General features: G+C 40.7%; 1 protein-coding gene across 2 annotated transcripts in view; it reads left to right on the top strand.

Annotated features, from left to right (window-relative positions):
• Window positions 1–19,478, top strand: part of CORIN (corin, serine peptidase) — a 1,415,152-nt gene extending 1,395,674 nt beyond the window's left edge. For both annotated transcript variants that reach the window (XM_044061411.1, XM_044061410.1), the window contains 2 exons: window positions 2,266–2,399; window positions 19,112–19,478. In XM_044061411.1, coding sequence (XP_043917346.1) covers window positions 2,266–2,399; window positions 19,112–19,294 — 317 coding nt within the window. In that variant the 3' untranslated portion in view covers window positions 19,295–19,478. The remainder of the gene's footprint in view (window positions 1–2,265; window positions 2,400–19,111) is intronic.
• Window positions 19,479–20,463: the final 985 nt, after the last annotated feature.

Raw genomic sequence — 20,463 nt, 5'->3', positions numbered from 1 at the left:
AAGTTCAATATTCTGAGGATAGAATGTTTATCTATTAAGAGTCAAAGCAAGAATTCCATCTGATATCAGAAAGTGCTCTCTTTCTGAATAGTAAATAAAACAGTCTTTCATTGTGCCTCAGGGGTTTTGCAAAAAAGATAAACTATCTTGTTGGTAGGAATAATATTTCAGTTATTACATGTGTCTTTTACGGAGCATATACTTTTTGAAACTCTAGATATGACTGAAGAATATAATGATATTTTTCCTTAATTTTTGTAATTTAAAATTTTCCTTTTCTGTTTTAAAATGGATGGCAACGACAGTGCAGATCATTCATTTCTTTGTTTCACCTTTTTTGAAGAAATTGCATGGAAATTGGTTATTATGTCATTAGGTTATAAATTAATGATATGCTCATTAGATCGTTAATTATCATTAATAATTCTATCAAGTCAACAAGCCAGACTTCACTAGTTATAGCAAAGGACTTATATGTAACACTTCTATGACTGAAAGTCATAAATGGAATCAGAAAAAAAGTAGGCATATTCAATACTCCTAGAACTATAACAAGAGCAAGCAAGAGAAGCCCAGAGGCAACCCACCCCCACTACCACCACCATATCCACCCAATTTCCACGTACCTCTGCTACTTATGAATACTAACTCCTAGGTCTCTTTGTCTCAGGGAAAGGAGAAATCCCAGAGATGCTGGGGTGTCAGTCATTAAATCCAAAACCCTGTTGGTGCACATTAGTGATACACTTGCAAGTGTTGACCCTGGTGTGTTGCACGTTAGCGATACACTTTAAAGTGTTGGCCCTGGTATGTTGCACGTTAGTGATTACACTTGAAAGTGTTGCCCCTGGTGAGTTACATGTTAGTGATACACTTTAAAGTGTTGACCCTAGTGTGCTGCATTTGCATCTGGCACCCACGGACATGATTTATTCTTGTCTAGAGTCTTCAGGAGTGTTTGGGTGGAGATCATTATTTGCTTATCATTGTGTATTCAAGACCCAGTGTGCTGAACCATTTGTTTTTTTTTTTCCCAAAGGAAATTTGTGTATCTGCCATTCATATAGGGAGGTTTGCCAATACCTTGGCATAGATGTTTCCTGTGTTTTGCAGTGGTTTCTCTGGCTGATTCATACTTTCAGCTATTGTTGGACCTTTGTGGAACTTTCCTTCATTTATTTGCATCTTACTTGGTATTTCCTCTATGGCAAACTGATTTCAGACTTTTTTGATAAAATTAGAGCAGCAACATGGTGGATGGTATACTGATAAAGTGAAATGAGGGTGAAGAATGTTTATTCTGGTGGTGAAAAAGCTGTGTGGCAAGGAGTTTTTAAGAGACAATGTGCTGAAGCTCTGCAGGAAAAGAAGCAACTGCTTCCTTGGCAAATAATTGTTAATAAAAGAAGGTGTGAAAATAGTTTAGATGTTGCTCTGCTTGTCATTGTTTCTTTGGTTTGGTCCTTATGCATGTCTTATGGACAGGGTTTGTTTAGTCTGGCTTTTCTTGTGCACAGGGTTTCTTTGTTTTGATCCTTACCTGAATCTTGGGGAGCTTCTCTTCTTGTTAGCTTCTCTTCTTGTTAGCTATGCAGAGGCTGATGCCTGCAATCAGTTTTTAAAATACTTCTACACCTACAAATAAAAGATTTTGTCTGCTGTTTTATTAAAACAGTCAAAAAAAAAAGAAATTTGTAGTTTCGCATGGAAACATTAAAAAATGTTTAAAACTAAAAAATAAACACCACTGTTGAAAGCTGTAGTACTTAAAGAGAAAAACCAGGAGTCGGTTTAGCGCTTTCGTTCCTTTACTTCCAGAACTTCATCAGTACTTAAAGAGAAAAAACAGGAGTCAGTTTAGCGCTTCCATTCCTTTACTTCCAGAACTTTTCTGATGAAGTTCTGGAAGTAAAGGAACGAAAGCGCTAAACTGACTCCTGGTTTTTCTCTTTAAGTACTACAGCTTTCAACAGTGGTGCTCATTTTTTAGATTAAAAAATGTTTACACTAACATGACATTTTTCAAATAATGGATCGCATCAGTTGTACTTTAAGCTGCTCATCGCAATTTGTTTCCTGGAAACCTGCATATGACTGAACTTGTTGTTGTGACCTGTACTGTTTTGAAACAGAAACCATTTTGACCAATGTAGTCTTTAATTTTAGTCAGATTTCTGTCTGAAAACTGAATTTAGTTCCAATTCATTATTTTGATGTCTTATGTTTGGTCAAATACTAAAGCCACTTTGGATTTGTCTATTTCAGTGCCATTTAAGCTGCAGGAAGGAGAGGTTCGTATCATACCGCTTGAACAATGCCAGTCCTATTTTGACATGAAAACTATCACATCCAGAATGTTGTGTGCAGGATACGAGTCTGGAACTGTTGACTCTTGCATGGTAAGTTAGGACTTGCCATATGAAAGATACTTATTACAAGAACTGTAGAACAGAATAAAATCATTATGCAGTGAAGTAATCAACATTCCTTGGGTCAGATCACATTGAATATTAAAACTTAATTTTACTTTTCTGAGTACAGAAAACAATTGTCACAAGCTGTCCACCAGAAGTACTGAGAATGCAGTAACTAGTTTCTTCCATACAGTGCTTTGAACATTTAAGTATCATATTACCACCTGTAGTAGTAAGAGTGATTCTGATATACTGTAAGACTATTAAAATTATGCACGTTGCAACATAACAATTGTGTCATCAGGCATGAGCAGAAATGCTGTTCTCCAAATTACCTAAACCTTTGACAGCAAATGCAGTTCACTAAAAATTTGAAAAGTATGGACTAGGCCTATGTAACAGAGTTAGGCAGCAATGGCACTAGTGACCTCAGTTCAGGAATGGACTTGCAACAATCTAGAACTTGTTAGTGAAAACATGATGTTAAGTTGTCTATCTCGCCTTCATTCTTGCTGGATGGGTTCGGAGCCGACCTCGGCTCCGACTCGGCCACTCTAAAAGCTCGAGAGTTGGTTCCACCGGCTCGAGGCTCCCCTTATATCCCACAATGCTAGGCGTGAGTTACCTCAGATCTCGTTTGCCGCTACAGCGATCGAGGTGTGTTTTCTACCGGCTCCAGGTTAGTGAAAGTTAGACTAGTTTAAATTCTTTAGACTTAAGCTAGCTTAGTGTATTTTTCTTTCCCCTTAGTGTAGTGGATATTATTCCTTCTACTTTTTATCCAGCCCCTTTTTTTCTAAAGAACTTATAAGTTCTTTCCCTAGGCCTTCGGGCCCTTCCTTCCCTTCCATAGGGTGTGTATGTGTTTGATTAGGAAGTTTTAACTTAACTTACCCTTCAGAAGTTTAGTTTAAATAATTCCTTTTAGACCCCTATCAGTGTAATCTGTGTGTGTGTGTTTTCTGTGTGTGATTACACTTCAGTTCCTTGAGTATGTCCAAGGATTCAAAGGTCTCAGGCTTCAAGAAGTGTGACTCGTGCTGTCAGAAAATGTCTCTGACAGACTGTCACACTTCTTGTGTGTATTGCCTGGGACCTTTACACCTGCAGGACTCTTGTGCTGTATGCCATGGCTTCAGTCCTAGAGTCCTGCAGGAGAAAAAAAACAAACTCATTTTAAGGGGTTTGCTTAAGCCTGAAGGTTCCCTTTCTGTGACATCGGGGAAACCTTCTAAGGCTTCCAAAACCTCGGCTCCAGCTTCAGAGTCGAGGCCTAAGGCTTCGAAGCCTACTGCTTCATCGGCTCCGGCTGGAGCCGATGAGTCTTTGACTGCATTATCTGTGGTTCCCTCGGCTCCGGCCGGAGCCGAGGCATTAGAGATTCCTGGGTCGGCTCCGATCAGACCATTGGAGCCGACATCTAGAAAGAGATCGAGGTCACCGTCCCTTGGCTCCGTTCATTCGGCTCCAGCATCTCCCCTGCTGTCTGAACGGAGCCACAGATCTCACTCCTCCAGGTCATCGAGGCTCTCAGATCACGACCTCCAGAGGGTAGTGAGTCGACTTTTAAAGTCCGAGGCACTGGCCCAAATGCTCCAGAGTCCGACTCATCAGTCGATGCCTCAACTTGTTCCTATAAATATTCCTCCTCCGACTCCTTTGAGCTCGGAGCCGGGCGTCTCGGGACCGAAACTGTGGTAGCGACGGAGCCGATACAATTGTCTTCGACTCCATCGTCGGCTCCGATTTCTTCTTTTGAAGAATCTCGGCGCCGGCTTCCTCGTCAGCTCGAGGGGTGAGTGGCATCGGACCCTTGTCCGACCCCCTCTCCTCTCGGTGCTTGGCGCTGGTGAGTTCGGCTCCGACATCGGCCTCGAGCCATCTCTGTCGGTGCCGAGGGAGGTTCTCAGCTTCTCGGGCGGGGACCTCTGGCTCTGCCGGACAGGGGTGCGTTCGAGGTCATGCGGAGTGTGTTGGAACCTTGTTCGACTCCACAGTCGGCTCCGTCCGCCCCTCCCTCTTCGGTGCCTTTGGTTATGTCGACTCACTCCCTCATCCCAGACCGCAGAGAGCCAGCTCCTCAAGAATCCCCTGTGGGATCTCATCCTCTTCGAGGCCTCCCCTGAATTGGCAGGGGAGCCCCCTAGGAAGAGAAAGTGTAAGAGGAAGCACATAGACTCACCTGAGTCTGTCACCTCTGACACAGATTTAGAGGATTACGTGGGTTCCCCCGTTCCCGTCTGAAGATGTCTCTTTGCAGACATTCTAGAGATCCTGAAACAGAGGGAAATTGGCCAGCCCTTAACCCTTCGGAGGATGAATCTGTGTATCTTGAGGCATTTGGCTCTCGCCCTTCCACCTCCTGGGTGTCCCCCTTTGACCCCCTCATGCAGGTGGTTGCAAAGAAGGCCTGGACGGCTCCTGATTCAGTGGATCCTACGCCCAGGAGACCTTCCAAATTTATAACAGCACCAACTGACAAACAATTTCTCACAAAAGGTGTTTCTGTGGATGCTATGGTGGTAGCTGCTGCCACCAAGAAGGAACTAGCTGATCCTTCAGTGCCTGTTCATCCCCCTAACAAAGAATCTAGGTCTATGGACAGGTACGGGAAGTGGATGTTCTCGTCAGCGACCTTTGCTATGCGTTCGCTGAACTACCTATGCCATTTTACTCGTCTTCAAAGAGACTTGATCAAAGAAGCGAGTGACATGTTGAAGGATCCTACGGCTGCGGGATTTCAAGACAAGATGAACACTCAGCTGGCTACCCTGAACTCCATAGCTAACTCCTCCATGCGCCTCCTTTCTTATGCGGCTGATGGAGCGAGCAGGGCCGCAGGGACAGGTGTGGCCTTATGCAGGCATGCCTGATGCGGCTATGCAACTTTGCGGACCCTTTTAAAATGTCATTCACTAATTCCCCGTTTGATGGATCATCTCTTTTTGGTCCTCAAGTGAAAGAAACCTTGACTAGGTGCGAGACGGATGGCAAGACTCTTTCTGCCATCGGAGTCCGTTTTTCTACTCCTTCTAGGCCTTACCCCAAAGGCCAGAAAAGTGGGAAAATGTGGTTCCGCAAACAATCTCAAGGGACTTCGCCTGACGCACAGAGTCGGTTCCCCGCCAGAGGCAGAGGGGGGAACAACAATGGTAGACGTCACCCTAGAGGCAGGGGGGGTCCGCAGAACCAGGGCAATCGAGAAACTTTCTCTGATAAGCCCTTTCAGCATCCCTGAGGTGTTGCCCGACTGCCCACCTTCGGAGGCAGTCGGGGGCAGATTGTCACTGTACCCAGAAGCCTGGCTATCCCTGACTCAAGACAAGTGGGTACAGTCCATCATTTCCGAAGGCTATTCCATTCCCTTTGTTCGCATCCCAAGCCAATCAAAAAAATCCCTTCCAGATGTTCCACCCGCTCAAAGGGATCTTGCAGCTTTAGAAATTTCAAAGCTGCTTGTAAAAAGAGCAATTCAACCAGTTCCAGCAGACCAACTAGGATCCGGAATCTACTCCAGGTTCTTTTTAGTTCCAAAGAAAACAGGGGACTGGAGACCAATTCTGGATCTCAGTATCTTGAACAAGTCAGTCAAGAAAACAAGATTTCGGATGGTCACGCTGCAGTCCATCCTCCCCCTATTGGGAAAGAAAAGCTGGATGTGCTCTATAGATCTTCAGGATGCATACTATCACATAAAAATGAACAGACGCTCCAGAAGAGTCCTCCACTTCAGGCTGGGAACCAGTCATTTTCAATTCAGGGCCCTGCCCTTTGGTCTCACCACTGCCCCCCGGGTGTTTACCAAATGCATGGCAGTGGTAGCTTCTCACCTGAGACGTCAAGGATTCCAGGTGTTTCCATATTTGGACGACTGGCTCCTCACAGCTCCCACCAAGCATCTTCTTCTAATGGCCAGGGACTACACCTTTCGCATTTGTCAAAAGTTAGGCATTTCAATAAATTGCGAAAAGTCTGTTTTGTCGCCTTGTCGTACTATTACCTTCATAGGCGCAAATCTAGACACAGTCAACATGTCTGCGAGACTAACACATCAGAGAATAGCAGACATACACAAACTGGTCTCGCTCCTCTTCAGCAGCAACAGAATCAAAGCCAGGTTAGTTCTGAAAGTGTTGGGGATTATGGCGGCTGCCATACCTCTGCTTCCATTAGCCAGATTCCACATGAGAATCCTTCAATGGATGCTCTTCACGCAATGGTCATACCAGCAACTTCCGATGTCCCACACCATTATGATCACGCAAACATGCAGGAATCATCTTCTGTGGTGGATGTCTTCCCCTCAGCTCTTATTGGGAAGACCTTTTGTTCCTTCCCCTCCGGTTGCTACTTTGACAACGGACGCCTCCCTGATCGGGTGGGGGGGGCATTATCAGGGCAGAACTGTCCAGGGCACTTGGCAACCAGACGAATGCCACTTGCACATAAATGTTCTAGAGATGAGAGCAGTGCTTTTAGCGTTGCAAGCCCTTCAAGACTCTCTTCCCTTGGGAACGATAGCAATCCAGACGGACAATATGTCCGTAGTGTGGTATATCAACAAACAAGGCGGAACCAGGTCCTACCCCCTGTGTCGAGAAGCACTCAGACTGTGGCAATGGGCGATTTCTTCTCAGCGTTTTCTGATAGCAACGCACATCCCCGGGAAGTCCAATCAAATCGCGGACAAGTTGAGCAGAGCTGTCCTCATGCCTCACGAGTGGTCTCTGAAAAACTCTGTTGTGAGAGAAATTTTTCTCAAGTGGGGTCAGCCTTGCTGTGACCTTTTTGCTACTCCCCAAAACAGCAAGTGCAAAGATTATTTCACCCTATTCCCTTTACCAGGCCAGCCCAGCAGAGACGCTCTAGTCCAAGTTTGGCCCCGGGGACTTCTGTATGCATTTCCTCCCTTCCCACTAATCTCTCAAGTGATACAGAAAGCTATCACTCAGAAGGCCTCGTTGATCCTCATTGCTCCTTACTGGCCTCGACAGGTTTGGTTCCCCTTTCTACATCAATTTCTGTTGGAGCGACCTTGGCATCTGGACCTAGTTCCAGATCTTTTGATCCATCAGTCGGGTCAGTTTCATCGCTCCCTTCCCTCTCTGAACCTCACTGCTTGGTTCCTCCACTTCCAACATTAGCCAGGCTTCCTCAAATATCTCACTCTGTTTGAGATATTTTGATAGCTTCCCATAAATCTTCCACTAGAAAGATTTATTTGAGTAAGTGGAAACGTTTCGCCTGTTGGGCTCAAGGAAGGGACATAGATCCTTTTACTGCTTCCATACAAATGGTCCTTGATTTTCTAGCTGAACTCTTTCATGCAGGTTCATCTCCTTCTACTCTTAAAGTTCAACTGGCAGCTATTTCTAACTTTCATGTGGGCATTTCAGAGTCTGCCATAATGTCCCACAAGCTTTGCAAAGCCTTTTTGAAAGGAGTTTTTCTACTCAGACCTCCTATAAGAAATTCTCCTCCTCCTTGGGACCTAAATTTAGTTCTTAGTTCTTTGATTCTTCCCCCTTTCGAACCTGCAGTCTCCTGTTCTTTAAAATTGCTATCATGGAAGACTCTCTTTCTGGTAGCTATTACTTCAGCTAGGAGAATTTCAGAACTTCATGCAATCACCTGTCGACCTCCTTATCTGTTGTTTCATAAGGACAGGTTATCTTTACGAACCAACCCGTCCTTTTTACCTAAGATAGCCTCGACGTCTAACCTAAATCAAAGCATTGACCTCCCTGTGTTTTTTCCAGAATATTCTAATAGGTCTGAACAAAAATTGCATTGGCTAGATGTTCATTGTCAGTTAAGGTATTATTTGGATAGAACCAAACAATTCCGAAAATCTGACCAGCTGTTTGTCTCCTATGCAGAAGGCAGAAAGGGACTTTCAGTTTCAAAGGTATCATTATCTAGATGGCTAACATCTCTGATTTCCCTTGTTTATGAAATTAGACACCAAAAGCTGCCTAACAAACCTAAAGCCCATTCCACCAGAGCTTTGGCTACTTCTATAGCCTTCCAAGACAGACTGCCTATTGACACCATTTGTGCAGCGGCTACTTGGGCTACTCCTCACACTTTCGTTTCTCATTATAAGTTGGATTTAGCTTCTAGGCATAGAGCTAACTTTGGTTCCACTGTTCTCAAGAGTCTGTTCCGTTAGGCCACCCGGGACAAGGTGCTAGGGACGCGGTCCCATCCAGCAAGAATGAAGGCGAGATAGACAACTTAACATATAGAAGTTATGTTCTTACCATAACGTTCCATGTTAGTTGTCTTCTTCTCACCTTCTTTCTTGCGTCCCACCCTCCTTCCCCCTGGCCTGGACAGATCTAGAGGAGTTTGATTGTGACCTCTCTTTCTACCACCTCTTTGCGATAGGTATATGCTCTGCTGTGCATATCTCCTAGAGTCAGGCTTAGGTCACCCTTTCTCTTCCCTTTATTTTTAGAGGTGGAAATTTTCCAGTTTTCCTGGTTATTTTTTTAGCTGGGCCTAGCTCACAAACGAGATCTGAGGTAATTCACGCCTAGCATTGTGGGATATAGGGGCAGCCTCGAGCCGGTGGAACCAACTCTCGAGCTTTTAGAGTGGCCGAGTCGGAGCCGAGGTCGGCTCCGAACCCATCCAGCAAGAAAGAAGGCGAGAAGAAGACAACTAACATGGAACGTTATGGTAAGAACATAACTTCTATTTATATAGAATGTTTTCTGAAGTGGCAAGATATGTTACACCATTAGTAGCTGCCATCTATAGTTGTATAGGTGCCAGTGAAACATATCACATGGTGAAGGGGCGGACACCATTTTGTGTTTCACACAAGCATGGGCAAACAAATCCAAAAACTAAATGCTGGTACTCATGGCAGGAATAATTTATTCAAAACACAGCTGTAAATTGTTTATGACATGTTCTGCATGCGATTGCTATGTAGCTTCAAAGAGACTAAGACAGAGCCAGTCATAGCTAAGGCTGACATTGTTCTGGCCCACTGGGAGTAGAATATGTAGGTAAAATGTCGAAAGACGATACATAATTTAATTTCATTTGCTTAATTTTTTACATGATCTTAAAAAGAATGAATAAAGATTAAATAGAAGCAAGTGTTTGGGAAGAGCTAGGTTCTTACCAGATCCCTAGTCGATGACCAAATCACAGTGTTACATAACATGCTTGACCAAGTTGTTTTACCAAAATATTTCTGAACACAAAGATCCTGCCCCACCCCCAAGCCTTCGTAAATAAATGTAACCTGTTCTGGCACTCTAGCACCTCAGGATAGGTTATATATACAGGGAGCCTATTGAGGATCAGCCAGTTCGGAGAAACAGATTTGTTGAACAGCGTTTCAGCAAGTTATCCTTGCTTATTCAATTTAGGCTGACCAGATTGTCCTTGTTTTGTCAATTTTCATAAAGTCTACCTTATCCATGATTAGTGTTTCTTTCTCTTTGCCTCTTTTCTTATGTGCCTCTGTACTAACCATATGCATTTTTGAAAGTGCAGCTTTTAGTTTTACCGTGTTTACTAACAATGTTATTACCCTGTGAGCTCTCGGTATGTCTAGTTATCCTAGTTCCGATTTAGTTATGCTCCTATGAAGAATGTATGCCCAAACAAACTTTCAAGGAAAGAGTGGTTGAAAGTGCATTTGGACAAATTCCAAAAAAGGGGGTTGTATGGTGACAAAGCTAAACCCATTGCATTTCCCCCATGTAGAGGCTGTGCCCCATGCTCTTTGGGTCCACTGCAGCTTAGTGGTAAGGAAAAATTCTTCTTGCAGCAATCCTCTAAAAGAATTTTTTGTGTCAAAGTGTCAAAAAATATAGCTCATCCAAGTGGTAGTCAGTCAAATTTGCCACCCACACATCTTACTTCCTACTCAGGCTTCATGTATTAATTACTTCCTGGAACTGATATGTATTTATTTGCAGTGAATCCCTTATGCAGAGGCATAGCTTGGGAGGAAAGGGCACAAAGTGTTATGGGGTGCAATTGGGAGGTGCTGATCAATCAGTAGTGCAGTATCAGTATTCATTTATGTACTGGCACTTCTAATTGGTGATACAGAAATGAATTCCAATATTGCCTCTGTGAGCAAGACGGCAAGACTGAAGCTCTTCAATGCTTTGAATGTGGTATAAGTTCTAGCAGCTTGTGACAATTTGAAAAGTAAAAAGAGTAGTCCATAACCAACCGGACTGTTCCCTGTCCTGGCAAAGTAAATTGTCATCCAAGTTATGTAGTGTATTTGGTTTTGTGTAATTTCTGTAATGCATTCTATGTTGGCAAAACTAACAGAAGAATAAGAGACAGGATTAGAGAACATATCTATGATATTAAAAGAAGGAAGCCCACTAACTTGTCATTTATACATTCTACATTCTGCTCATAATTTAGTAAATTCACATTTGCAAATGACCCGGTAATTGTGACCCCTTTTTATGGAGACCCTGGAATTCAGCTAGGATGTAAAGATCTAAATTGGCAGTTAAGGCTTAATACCTCATGCGTCCCAAGCATTAATGAGCCAACTTCCATGTCCAATATTCTGAAAGACAGAGCTGGTATTATTTAATGTCACTGTGCATTCTCCTGGCCATATTTAGTTCAAATATATTTTTTACTTATGTATATTAATTTGTAATTTAACACATATTTTTTTAATTATCCACACATTTAATTTTTATTTTTATTTCTACTTATGCATTCACTTTTGTTAATTCTGGTACTGGTCCATCTGCATTGTTTAAATTTAGTTAGGTTTATTTACATCTATGCATTGCATTCTTATGGTAGGTTTCTTTAGCAGGTATTTACTTGCTAGATTTTTTTTTAATTAGCTTCACTTTTAAGATGTGTTAATTGTTTCTATTTCATGATTGGGTCATCATTTGTATGTAATCATGGGTGACTTCTCCATTTTCGATACTATGAAGAAGTCTTTAGACAAATGCACTCAGTATTTATTATTCATTATTGTGTGCATTAAAGCTCCGGTTTAGTTGATCAGTCATGTTTATTATTTTTCTATTATTGTTTGTGTCTTGTGTTTTTTGCTAAAACAGGATATTTTCCCTTTTTTTCTCTCTTAAATGGATGTCTTGTGCTACAAAAACAGTGGGGAAGCATCTGGCAATCTTGTATATTTCATGTGTAAGGGGAAGCAATTTGAATCAAAATAGTGGCTGTAATGTAGCAGACAGCAAGCAGAAGCAGGAGTTCAAGCAAAGCCATTTCATATTCCATTGCTGATGTTTAACAATGTATAAACAGTGCTTAACAATTAAGTTCCCTTCTGAGTGCTATTAAGATTGGGTCTTGTGCTAGAGTAGTGCTGAACTAGGATGTAATTTAACTGTTATTGGAGCATAATCATGGTGCTCCATGTACTACATTACCATAAGTATCAGAGTCATAGTCCTTAAACCTACACCATGACCAGTTAGGTGACTATCCACAAAACTGTTTATTTTTAAAGTTTGCATAATGCAGTTGGTGGCACAGAGTACACATCAATTTTTTTTCAGGAAAACAAAAATTAAAACTTAATTCAGGGGAAAAAACACTGGATTATCTAGTTTTACCCAAGTGCATATACTGATCATATAATGACCACCCATATCTTATTTGAAAAAGATTATGGATTTGGGGCTAAAGGTCATGTATATTCCTGTTATGAATTGTGTGAGGGCAACTGCAAAAAGCAGTAATAACAGTGCACCAGTAGGAAAAGGACGGACAGTACGGAAGGGTGGGTGCATTCCTTGAGGTACTTGTTGTTCCATCTCATAGGTTTTGTTGCAACAGTGTTGCATTTTTATTCACAGAAAAAAACAGAACAATTATTACAATAGTTTTAGGCTTCCTGATTGCCTTAAAGGAGTAGACCCTCTGGTTATACATAGTAGCAGAATAACAGTGATCATCCAGAACTTTTTTTATCCTACTCCCCTGGCTGTTCCTTTATATTATACATCCTTGAAAATGGTGGTACTACTTGTGTCTCCACACTATCAGTCCACCTTTCACTGAGCTGCCTCCATGAAAACCTACTGCCCTTTCTGCACCCACTGCAGACTTGTGGTCTCTGACACAGGATGCTCTTGCAACAGAAAACCCCACTGACAACAACTGACACAGGAGAACCAGTCATTACCGACCACCCTCCCTCCATCAGCCCTTCAAGTACTGAGTCTGTTTCTCAAATTTTAGACACCTGCATCATATTCAAGGCTATACCCAACATATTACTGGAGCAAGCTGTGCAAACATAACTGCTGAACAGACATGGACTACATCTCAGTAAGAGCTACAGAAAAAACAGTGGCAGTTTCATTTAATAATTTTACAATAGGAGAAAATCTGGAATGCCATATGTGGTATGATACCTCCATGACTCTGGTAGATCACCATTGCCATATAAAAAAGTTTTTTTTTTTTTTATTAGCACATCCACTGCAAGCAAATTACTGTAACAACAGTTATTAGATGACACTATAAATACAAAGAGTGCAATTTTTTGGCCTCACTAGTTTTACCAGTATAGTGTGTGCACAATGCAGCAGTCCCACAGTATACAAGTAAATTATAGTAATATGAATTAGTCACCCCACCTTTGTTACACTTCCTCCATTGGTATCTTAACAGAGAAATGGAAGATTAAAAACTGTCATTAAAAAAGCAAATGCCGCAGACTGCAGTCTCTCATGACACGCTCTCGGACGTCCTACTGTGTATGTGCCCAAATTCGCTTCCTACTTGTGGCAAAACATGAAAATTGCAAAAGTACATATTAACAACAGATTAACTTATTTTTTTAATAATGTTAATATAATAGATATGACACCAGCTTTTGGTAAAGATAGATTTACACATTCTATCAATATTGACTCTTAGGCAGTCCACATTGGTTGTGTGTAAAACAGGCATGTAGCCTGTTATATATTATTGTACATCATTGCAAATGGAAAGCAGTTCTAGAATGTTCCTCTCTTTCAAGTAATTAGAAGTGAACACTCAGTAAATGGAGAATATACACAAAGAAAAGCACAGAAAATTGGGATATAAAACTTCAGGAAGAGATGGTGCCTTACAGGAGATAGCTAGCAGAACTTGGAGACATACATGAACAACAGGTTTGTTGCCAAATTGTGACCTGAATTTGTAGAAACTTCTCATGAAATACCTGAAAGCCGGATTTGTACATTTGGACACAACAGCTGGTATTATAGCACAAGTGATTGAGGCTCTAAACTGCTTATGAGTTTGATTCCTTCAAATGCCATTCTCTTATTATCCTTGTAATCCAATTCAAGGTTGGGTAGAACCAAAGCCTATAGCATTACTCATTGAGTTCTAATGAAGGAAATGTTATCACACACACACACACACACACACACACACACACACACACACACACACACACACACACACACACACACACACACACACACACACACACACCTATAGGCAGTTTAGAGCAACACCAAGTCACCTACAACATGTCTAGGACTTGGGAAGAAACCAGAACACTCAGCAAAACATGTGTAGACACAATAAGGAAATATAGACTCCTCAGCACAGCTGAGAATGGAAATGAACAGATTACTGTAAGGCAAGAATGCTAACCTCTATATATCATCCAGTCCTTACCCACTTAAGAAAAATAAATAGGGAGAGCAGTTAGGTGCTGGAGAGGTTAGTTTTGGGAAAGTCCAGAAATGGAAATCAAATGCATGTTGAGAGTGGTCAGGAAATCATAAACATAATACACTGATGTGGACAAGCATTCTGTGCACCGTCTCTAGTATTTGTTTGTGAAAGTACTTTGAAAGGCTCTACTCATAATTACTGCTTGTTTTCAATATTCACTGAGGTTACCATTATTTTTTAGTGGTTCAGGATGAGAATGTTCTTCTCTCTGCATAAGCAAAAAAGTCTTGAAGCTAGTCTCACTCTGAGCTGTCCAATCAGCAGTCAGAGTGAAGGTGTGGGAGGAAGAAAGAGCTTTGTGAAGGTGGTTAGTTGTTTTATCCAGGGCAAGACACAACCTATTTAAGCCAAAAGGCTATTGCAAGCATTGAGAATGATGAATATCTACCAAGATTACAGACATGAAGTGCAGTTATCCATGATGGTAAGATATATATTGCATCTTCATGAGTGGCACACGGGGTGCCTAGTATAGCATTGTGTACCAGATGCGCCTGTGCTCTATATAGGGAAGTGATGTGCTGTGTGGCATGCCAGCACTATATAGTGCAGCAGGGACAAGCAGCTTAGTAGGTACAAAACCATGCTAAGTAGTTACATATAGCTATTTAGTAAGTTTAAATATCCTTTAATAACAAGCCGCCTGTCGCTGCTTTCCTGTAGTCTACCATCATGCTTAGGTTTGAGTCACAAATATGATCTACTCTGTAGGCACTGTAGACCTTGGGTCATTACCTTAATATGGTAATCAGATGTGGCACCATGAGCTACCACTGGTGGAAGCTCACTATCATCACCGTTTGGTGCTGGTAGTCAGGTTTGTGTGTGCCAGCACGTTTGTCTGCAGCACAGGGAATTCCTTTGCAGGTAGGGATTCTCCTGCAATGGAATGGTGCTATTGGGATTTTTTCTTGTCAGTGCTAGTATGTTACTCAGTACTTTATGTTGAGCAACATACTAGAAGAAACGGGAGGGGTGACAGCACTCACAGTGAAAACACTATATAGAGGTACATGGCTGAAAGGTTATCTCACTAAAACCAGCACATATACTGATGTTTTTTTTTTCTGTGAATCGCATACTACTTGGGGAGAGTTATTTGCATTTGAACTTTAGACATGGAGCTCAGCACTGACACAATGGAATAAAACTGTAAACATCATTTTAACCCATTATGTAAGAAATATTATTGAGTAGCACAGGGCATTTATACACCTTTCTACAGCGTACAAGGCCTGCTCAGTGGTGCACAATGTTTAAGAATAGCACCCAAAGTCTCTAGTGGAAAGAATGGCTTTTTCCAACTGTCCTTCCATAAGAACTGAAACTACAACAGGCTCTTTTTCAAACAAAAAAGTGAGCAGTTATTACTACAAAATATGTATATGTGGCAGTTGCAGGCTTTTACATCCAGCAGATTAGGGTCATCAGGGTATGCTGTATAAGGATCATTATATTTAGACTGCGGCAAAGCACATCCTAGCTCTCAAATTGCTGCACTAGATTGTTTTTGTATGCTTTTCAGAAGAAACACAGACCTTGCCTCAAATGCACATTGCATAAAAAATGTAACACCTCAAGATATGAGGTGGGAGAGACAGTCTTATATGAGTGCAGTTTCTTTTAAAGAGGCGCTTATTTCAGAAGTTTAAAAAAATAATTTCTGTATCATATCTTAATTTCTAATGAAATTATAATGTCCCCTACAGCAGTACCAGTAGTTATTATTGTTTATATTATTGTTGCTTCTAGTTACAATCTCTCCTTTCTACAAGCATTCTGTGTCCACGAGGTATAATATTATAGTGTACTCCAATCTTGTGAAGAATCTTTCCATTCACCCGCTTTGAATAGTTGTACTCAGAATTACTGATTACTTTCAGAATCAATATATACTGTGTCATTAAATTTCCTGCATGACACTATCTGATGTATATCTTTTGTCATGTTTTAAACACACTGTAATAACCCTTTCTTCTACATCTACAAAGTGCTTATATATGATTTTTAAATGTGTTCATAACAAACCATTAATGCATGCTTGACATAATGCACAAAAGCATTTTAGCAAGACAAAAAAAATCACTCCATTTAACATCAGTCTAATATTTGACTTCTAGACAGATAAATATGTCCTCTAATACTTTGCAGAAAAAAAGGCAACAAATAGAACTTACAAACTATTTCTTCATGTCAGTGACAGCTTAATCTGGAAACCACAACCTTCTGCCCATTTGTTTACATTTACAGTCTATAATTTACTCATGCTAAAGATGAAGTCCCCCTGAGGGAGTCACCAGTAACCCATCATTGTACTGCACAATTTGGTTTACCACCATATTAACAATTTAACTTGCACTTCCTGTATTAGTTTGATCCGGGACAAGGTAACTTGCATTTTCTACATACATTTGATCCATATGTCTGTCTAAATTCTGAAGCCATGGAGTCCATTTATTTGCATGTAGTAAGTACTCTGTCTCTGTAACCAAAAACACATTCAGATCAAACATCTTGACTAGCAAATTTTGCAGGTCCTGCAGAGCTGGAGAGACCACAGACTTCCATCTCTTGATTATTATGTATAAAATGCATATTGTATTTTCATGACATGTCCTAAACTTGTATGGTAAACTACAAAGGCGTTTTGGCTGCCATCAAAGCAGTCAAACTACATTCATACTTAGCTTGTGAATGTCTACTACACTGCTCCAGTATGAAAACCTCTGGTGCCATAACTAGTCTAGATAAATATTATTGAATGGTACATAGACAGCCCATTTAATGTAACTGAGTTTAAATCATTTACAGAAAATATTCCTCCAAGATCCCAAAGTCACCATCCTACACCACAAGCAACTACCTTCCACAGCCCAAGAAAACTGTTTATTCTAGTGGGGATCTAAAAGTCTTTATGTAAACACTTTTAAGTATAAATCCAGAAATGTTGCATATTTTGGGGAGGGGGGGGCTAAACATGTATCCCTCCAGTCTTCTGTTCTTTAGCCTAATACTTAAAACATATTCCCACTTGCCTGCTGTAACACAATAAATACCTTGTTTGCTAGCTATAAACTGCATACATTTTTGGCTGACTACCCACCATATGCTTGCATTCTCATTCCTCTACTGTAAGATCAGTGTGAACACCGAGGACTATCTGAAGCACTCCACACCTGTCTCTCTCACTGTCCACATTCCAAAAACCTGTCCCTCAAACCCTCATAGAACAGGAGTTGTCCGCTCATCACTTTGAAGCATGTCCTGAGCTGATCCCATGTCAGTTTTTTTTAAATAAATCTAGTAATCAATCAAATGAAAACAGCCATTTCCATTCCTGCCTTCTCTCTGTGGTATCAACTTTCTTGACAGCTGACATTCCAGCGTCAGTTGCTCTGAGATGCTACATCATACTTCTCAACCTCTTCACGCAAGAAATTTGGCAAAGGCAAACAATAATGGGGGACAAAGGCGCAACAATAGGGGCAAATTTTAAAAACTGCTCTTATAAACTTAGAAATTTGCTAGAATAATAGGTCTTGCATTAGCTTGCATTTCTTGAAGAATTTGAAGCCTGAAACTTAAATTCTTTCCTTTTTTAGACATTTGAATTCTAAATGATTTGCCAGAAAACCACAAATTTTATGAGGAACAGACCAAAAATATGAGGCAAAAATCTGGACATTCTCCGAAAATTTGGACAGATGAAAGGTACGTAACAAAATAGTTGTTGCTCTCCAATATTTCTGTGGGAGAGAAATGAGGAAGTTATGACTGATGGTACAGAAAAAAAATACAGCTGTGACTCTCCAGAAAGGCAGTAAATGTATGACCCTATTGGCAGAAAACAAGAAACTACAAACCTTACAATATAGGGTTTTTTTTTTAAGGAAAACGCTTTCTAAGAGCCTGAGACAAATTTCTAAGGAGAGTATTGAAATATTTCATTCATACCCAATGTATGTACTGAGGAAGCCAAATAGCATATATATCCCACAGAAAAGGAGAAGCAACTCAGTCATGTTCCCTTTGCACTTAGCAGTGCAGGGATCACTTTCTAAGAGAAAATATATGTATGCTATAGTCGTTTTAAGCCAAATAGTTTTAATTGTCAGCATTAAAAAATACAGTAATATGTACTGAAAAATGGATTTTCCCTATTCCTGAGAATTAAGCTTCCATTTCAAGTGAATGTTTTTGTGAAGTACTCTGTAAGGTTTGTGAATATGCGGATTCAGGAATATAAATCTGGCTCACTCTGTTCTTTCCACAGTGCCCTAACCCATCTGGATTGTGAAGGTTCATCCCACTCTGCTCCTTGCTGCAGTAGCAAATGCTAATAGCAGTTAAGATCTGTTGTCTAGCGAATGACGGGCAATTAGGTCAAAGACAGAAGTAAAATCCTTAAAATTACATAGGCATCACCCTTCATTTGATAGCAGGCAGTGATTCAAGATGTATTTATTGTTGTACAAGGGTAAATGCGGTATGAGTGCAACAATATTTATTAGAAGGAAAGGTAAACAGAGTTGCTTCACAAATAATGTATAAATGTATAAATTGTGTGTTGTTTTCTCATGCACCTACCTACACACACACACACACACACACACACACACACACACACACACACACACACACACACACACATGTGGTTCAAAACAAAAAATCACTGTCAGCAGTTTTGATGACTAGGGATGACCGACTATAAACATTTGCTCTGCTTACTGACAATGAAACAAGTGAAACTGATTGCATACTATATATTTGGTGATTAAAATGACTTGCTAGTAACATAGCTGAATTTTCTTACTACTGCCCTTAATTTCTGTTTGCATTACATAACTAACAGTAAGATGATGACAGTGAGGATTAAAACATTCTACATTTGACAGAGTTGCTGTTTTCTAACCGTATCCTGTCATGCTGTCAGAACTGTTTAACTCACACCAGCTCTTTCTTATTTGTTGCAGGGTGACAGTGGGGGTCCACTAGTTTGTGAGCAGTCTGAAGGACGCTGGACACTATTTGGCCTGACTTCTTGGGGGTCAGTCTGTTTTTCTAAAGTGCTAGGACCCGGTGTCTACAGTAATGTGACTCATTTTGCTGACTGGATTCAGAAACAGATCTACAGCTACACGTTTCTTTTAAACTAGGAGTCATGGTCTGTGGATAACATGGCTGGAGCTGACAAATCTGTGAAGATTTCTTGAACACTGTAGAGTGCACTCTAAAACCAAATATGGACTATCCATTAGCAAAGGAGGAGTCAAGAGCCCTGCCAGTGATAGATAGGCCCTCTGTCTTTTTTGCTGTTGTAAATGTTTCTGTTCAAAATTGTATTTATATATTTCTTTCACTTTTTATTGATACTGTATATCACTGTGTTGTGCCTTCCATTCCAAAGCAGCACAAGTGTGCTTACATGAATATATCAGATTGTCTAGAATTTAAGTTTGAGTTAGGTGGTCTTTACCAGCATTATAGTTTACTGTTAGAACTGCCAGCAGGGTAGAGAGTCCAGTGAACAAAAGCAGTATTAATGTAACCCTGACTGGGAATGGATGAAGTTCAAACTGTGATCCTCACTGTTACTTAAAATGTATGAGTTGTCACTGGTAATTTATAAAAGCCTTCATGGCCACTTCTTTTGTTCACTGCGAGCAGAATGTTTAATTCTGTGCTCTACAGGAAGTACAGTAAAGGACAAGCTCAACTCCTGGTTACTTAAGGAATCAGAACTGAGCGAGACTGTTAAAATGGGCATTTTGCCCATATTTCTCCATCAGAGAAGTGTTCTGTCTGAAGGTGACTTTGACAGAGACAGAAAGATGTTCAGTGTCTATGACCTGAATTACCAAATAGATTTACCATGACAGTAAATCAGAGCATTTGATGTCTGATGGAAAACCAACATATTGCCTAATTGTATGCTTGTATTTAAAGCAGTTTCATTTCAGGTAAAATTAAATATACTCTTATATGGCCAAGATTTATATTAGATGAGAGAATCTGCATATTAGTAATTACTATGATATATTATGGAAAAGCTCAGAGTAGAACAATATGGAATATTGTAGGCAAAATTAAGCTATCTGTACGCTTTTTTGTTACAGTGCTCTGTGTTAAAAGATAAGATTTACTAGGTGACAAACAGGTAAAAGGCCTGAAGTTATTATATGCCAATGTTATACCTCTCTCCACTTGTTTTTCTGTGCATAGGCACTTATAGTTAGGGTCTTGTTGCTTTTTGGGCATTTCCTGTTATTATTAGCAAATTCACTGTGTGATGCATGGTGTCCAAGGTATGGTATGCACGTTCTGA

Source organism: Protopterus annectens, chromosome 2.part0, assembly GCF_019279795.1.
Source record: "Protopterus annectens isolate FY-2018-M chromosome 2.part0, PAN1.0, whole genome shotgun sequence".
Lineage (NCBI taxonomy): Eukaryota > Metazoa > Chordata > Ceratodontiformes > Protopteridae > Protopterus > Protopterus annectens.
Note: the sequence above shows the minus strand (reverse complement) of the source record. Positions and strands in the feature narration are given on the sequence as shown.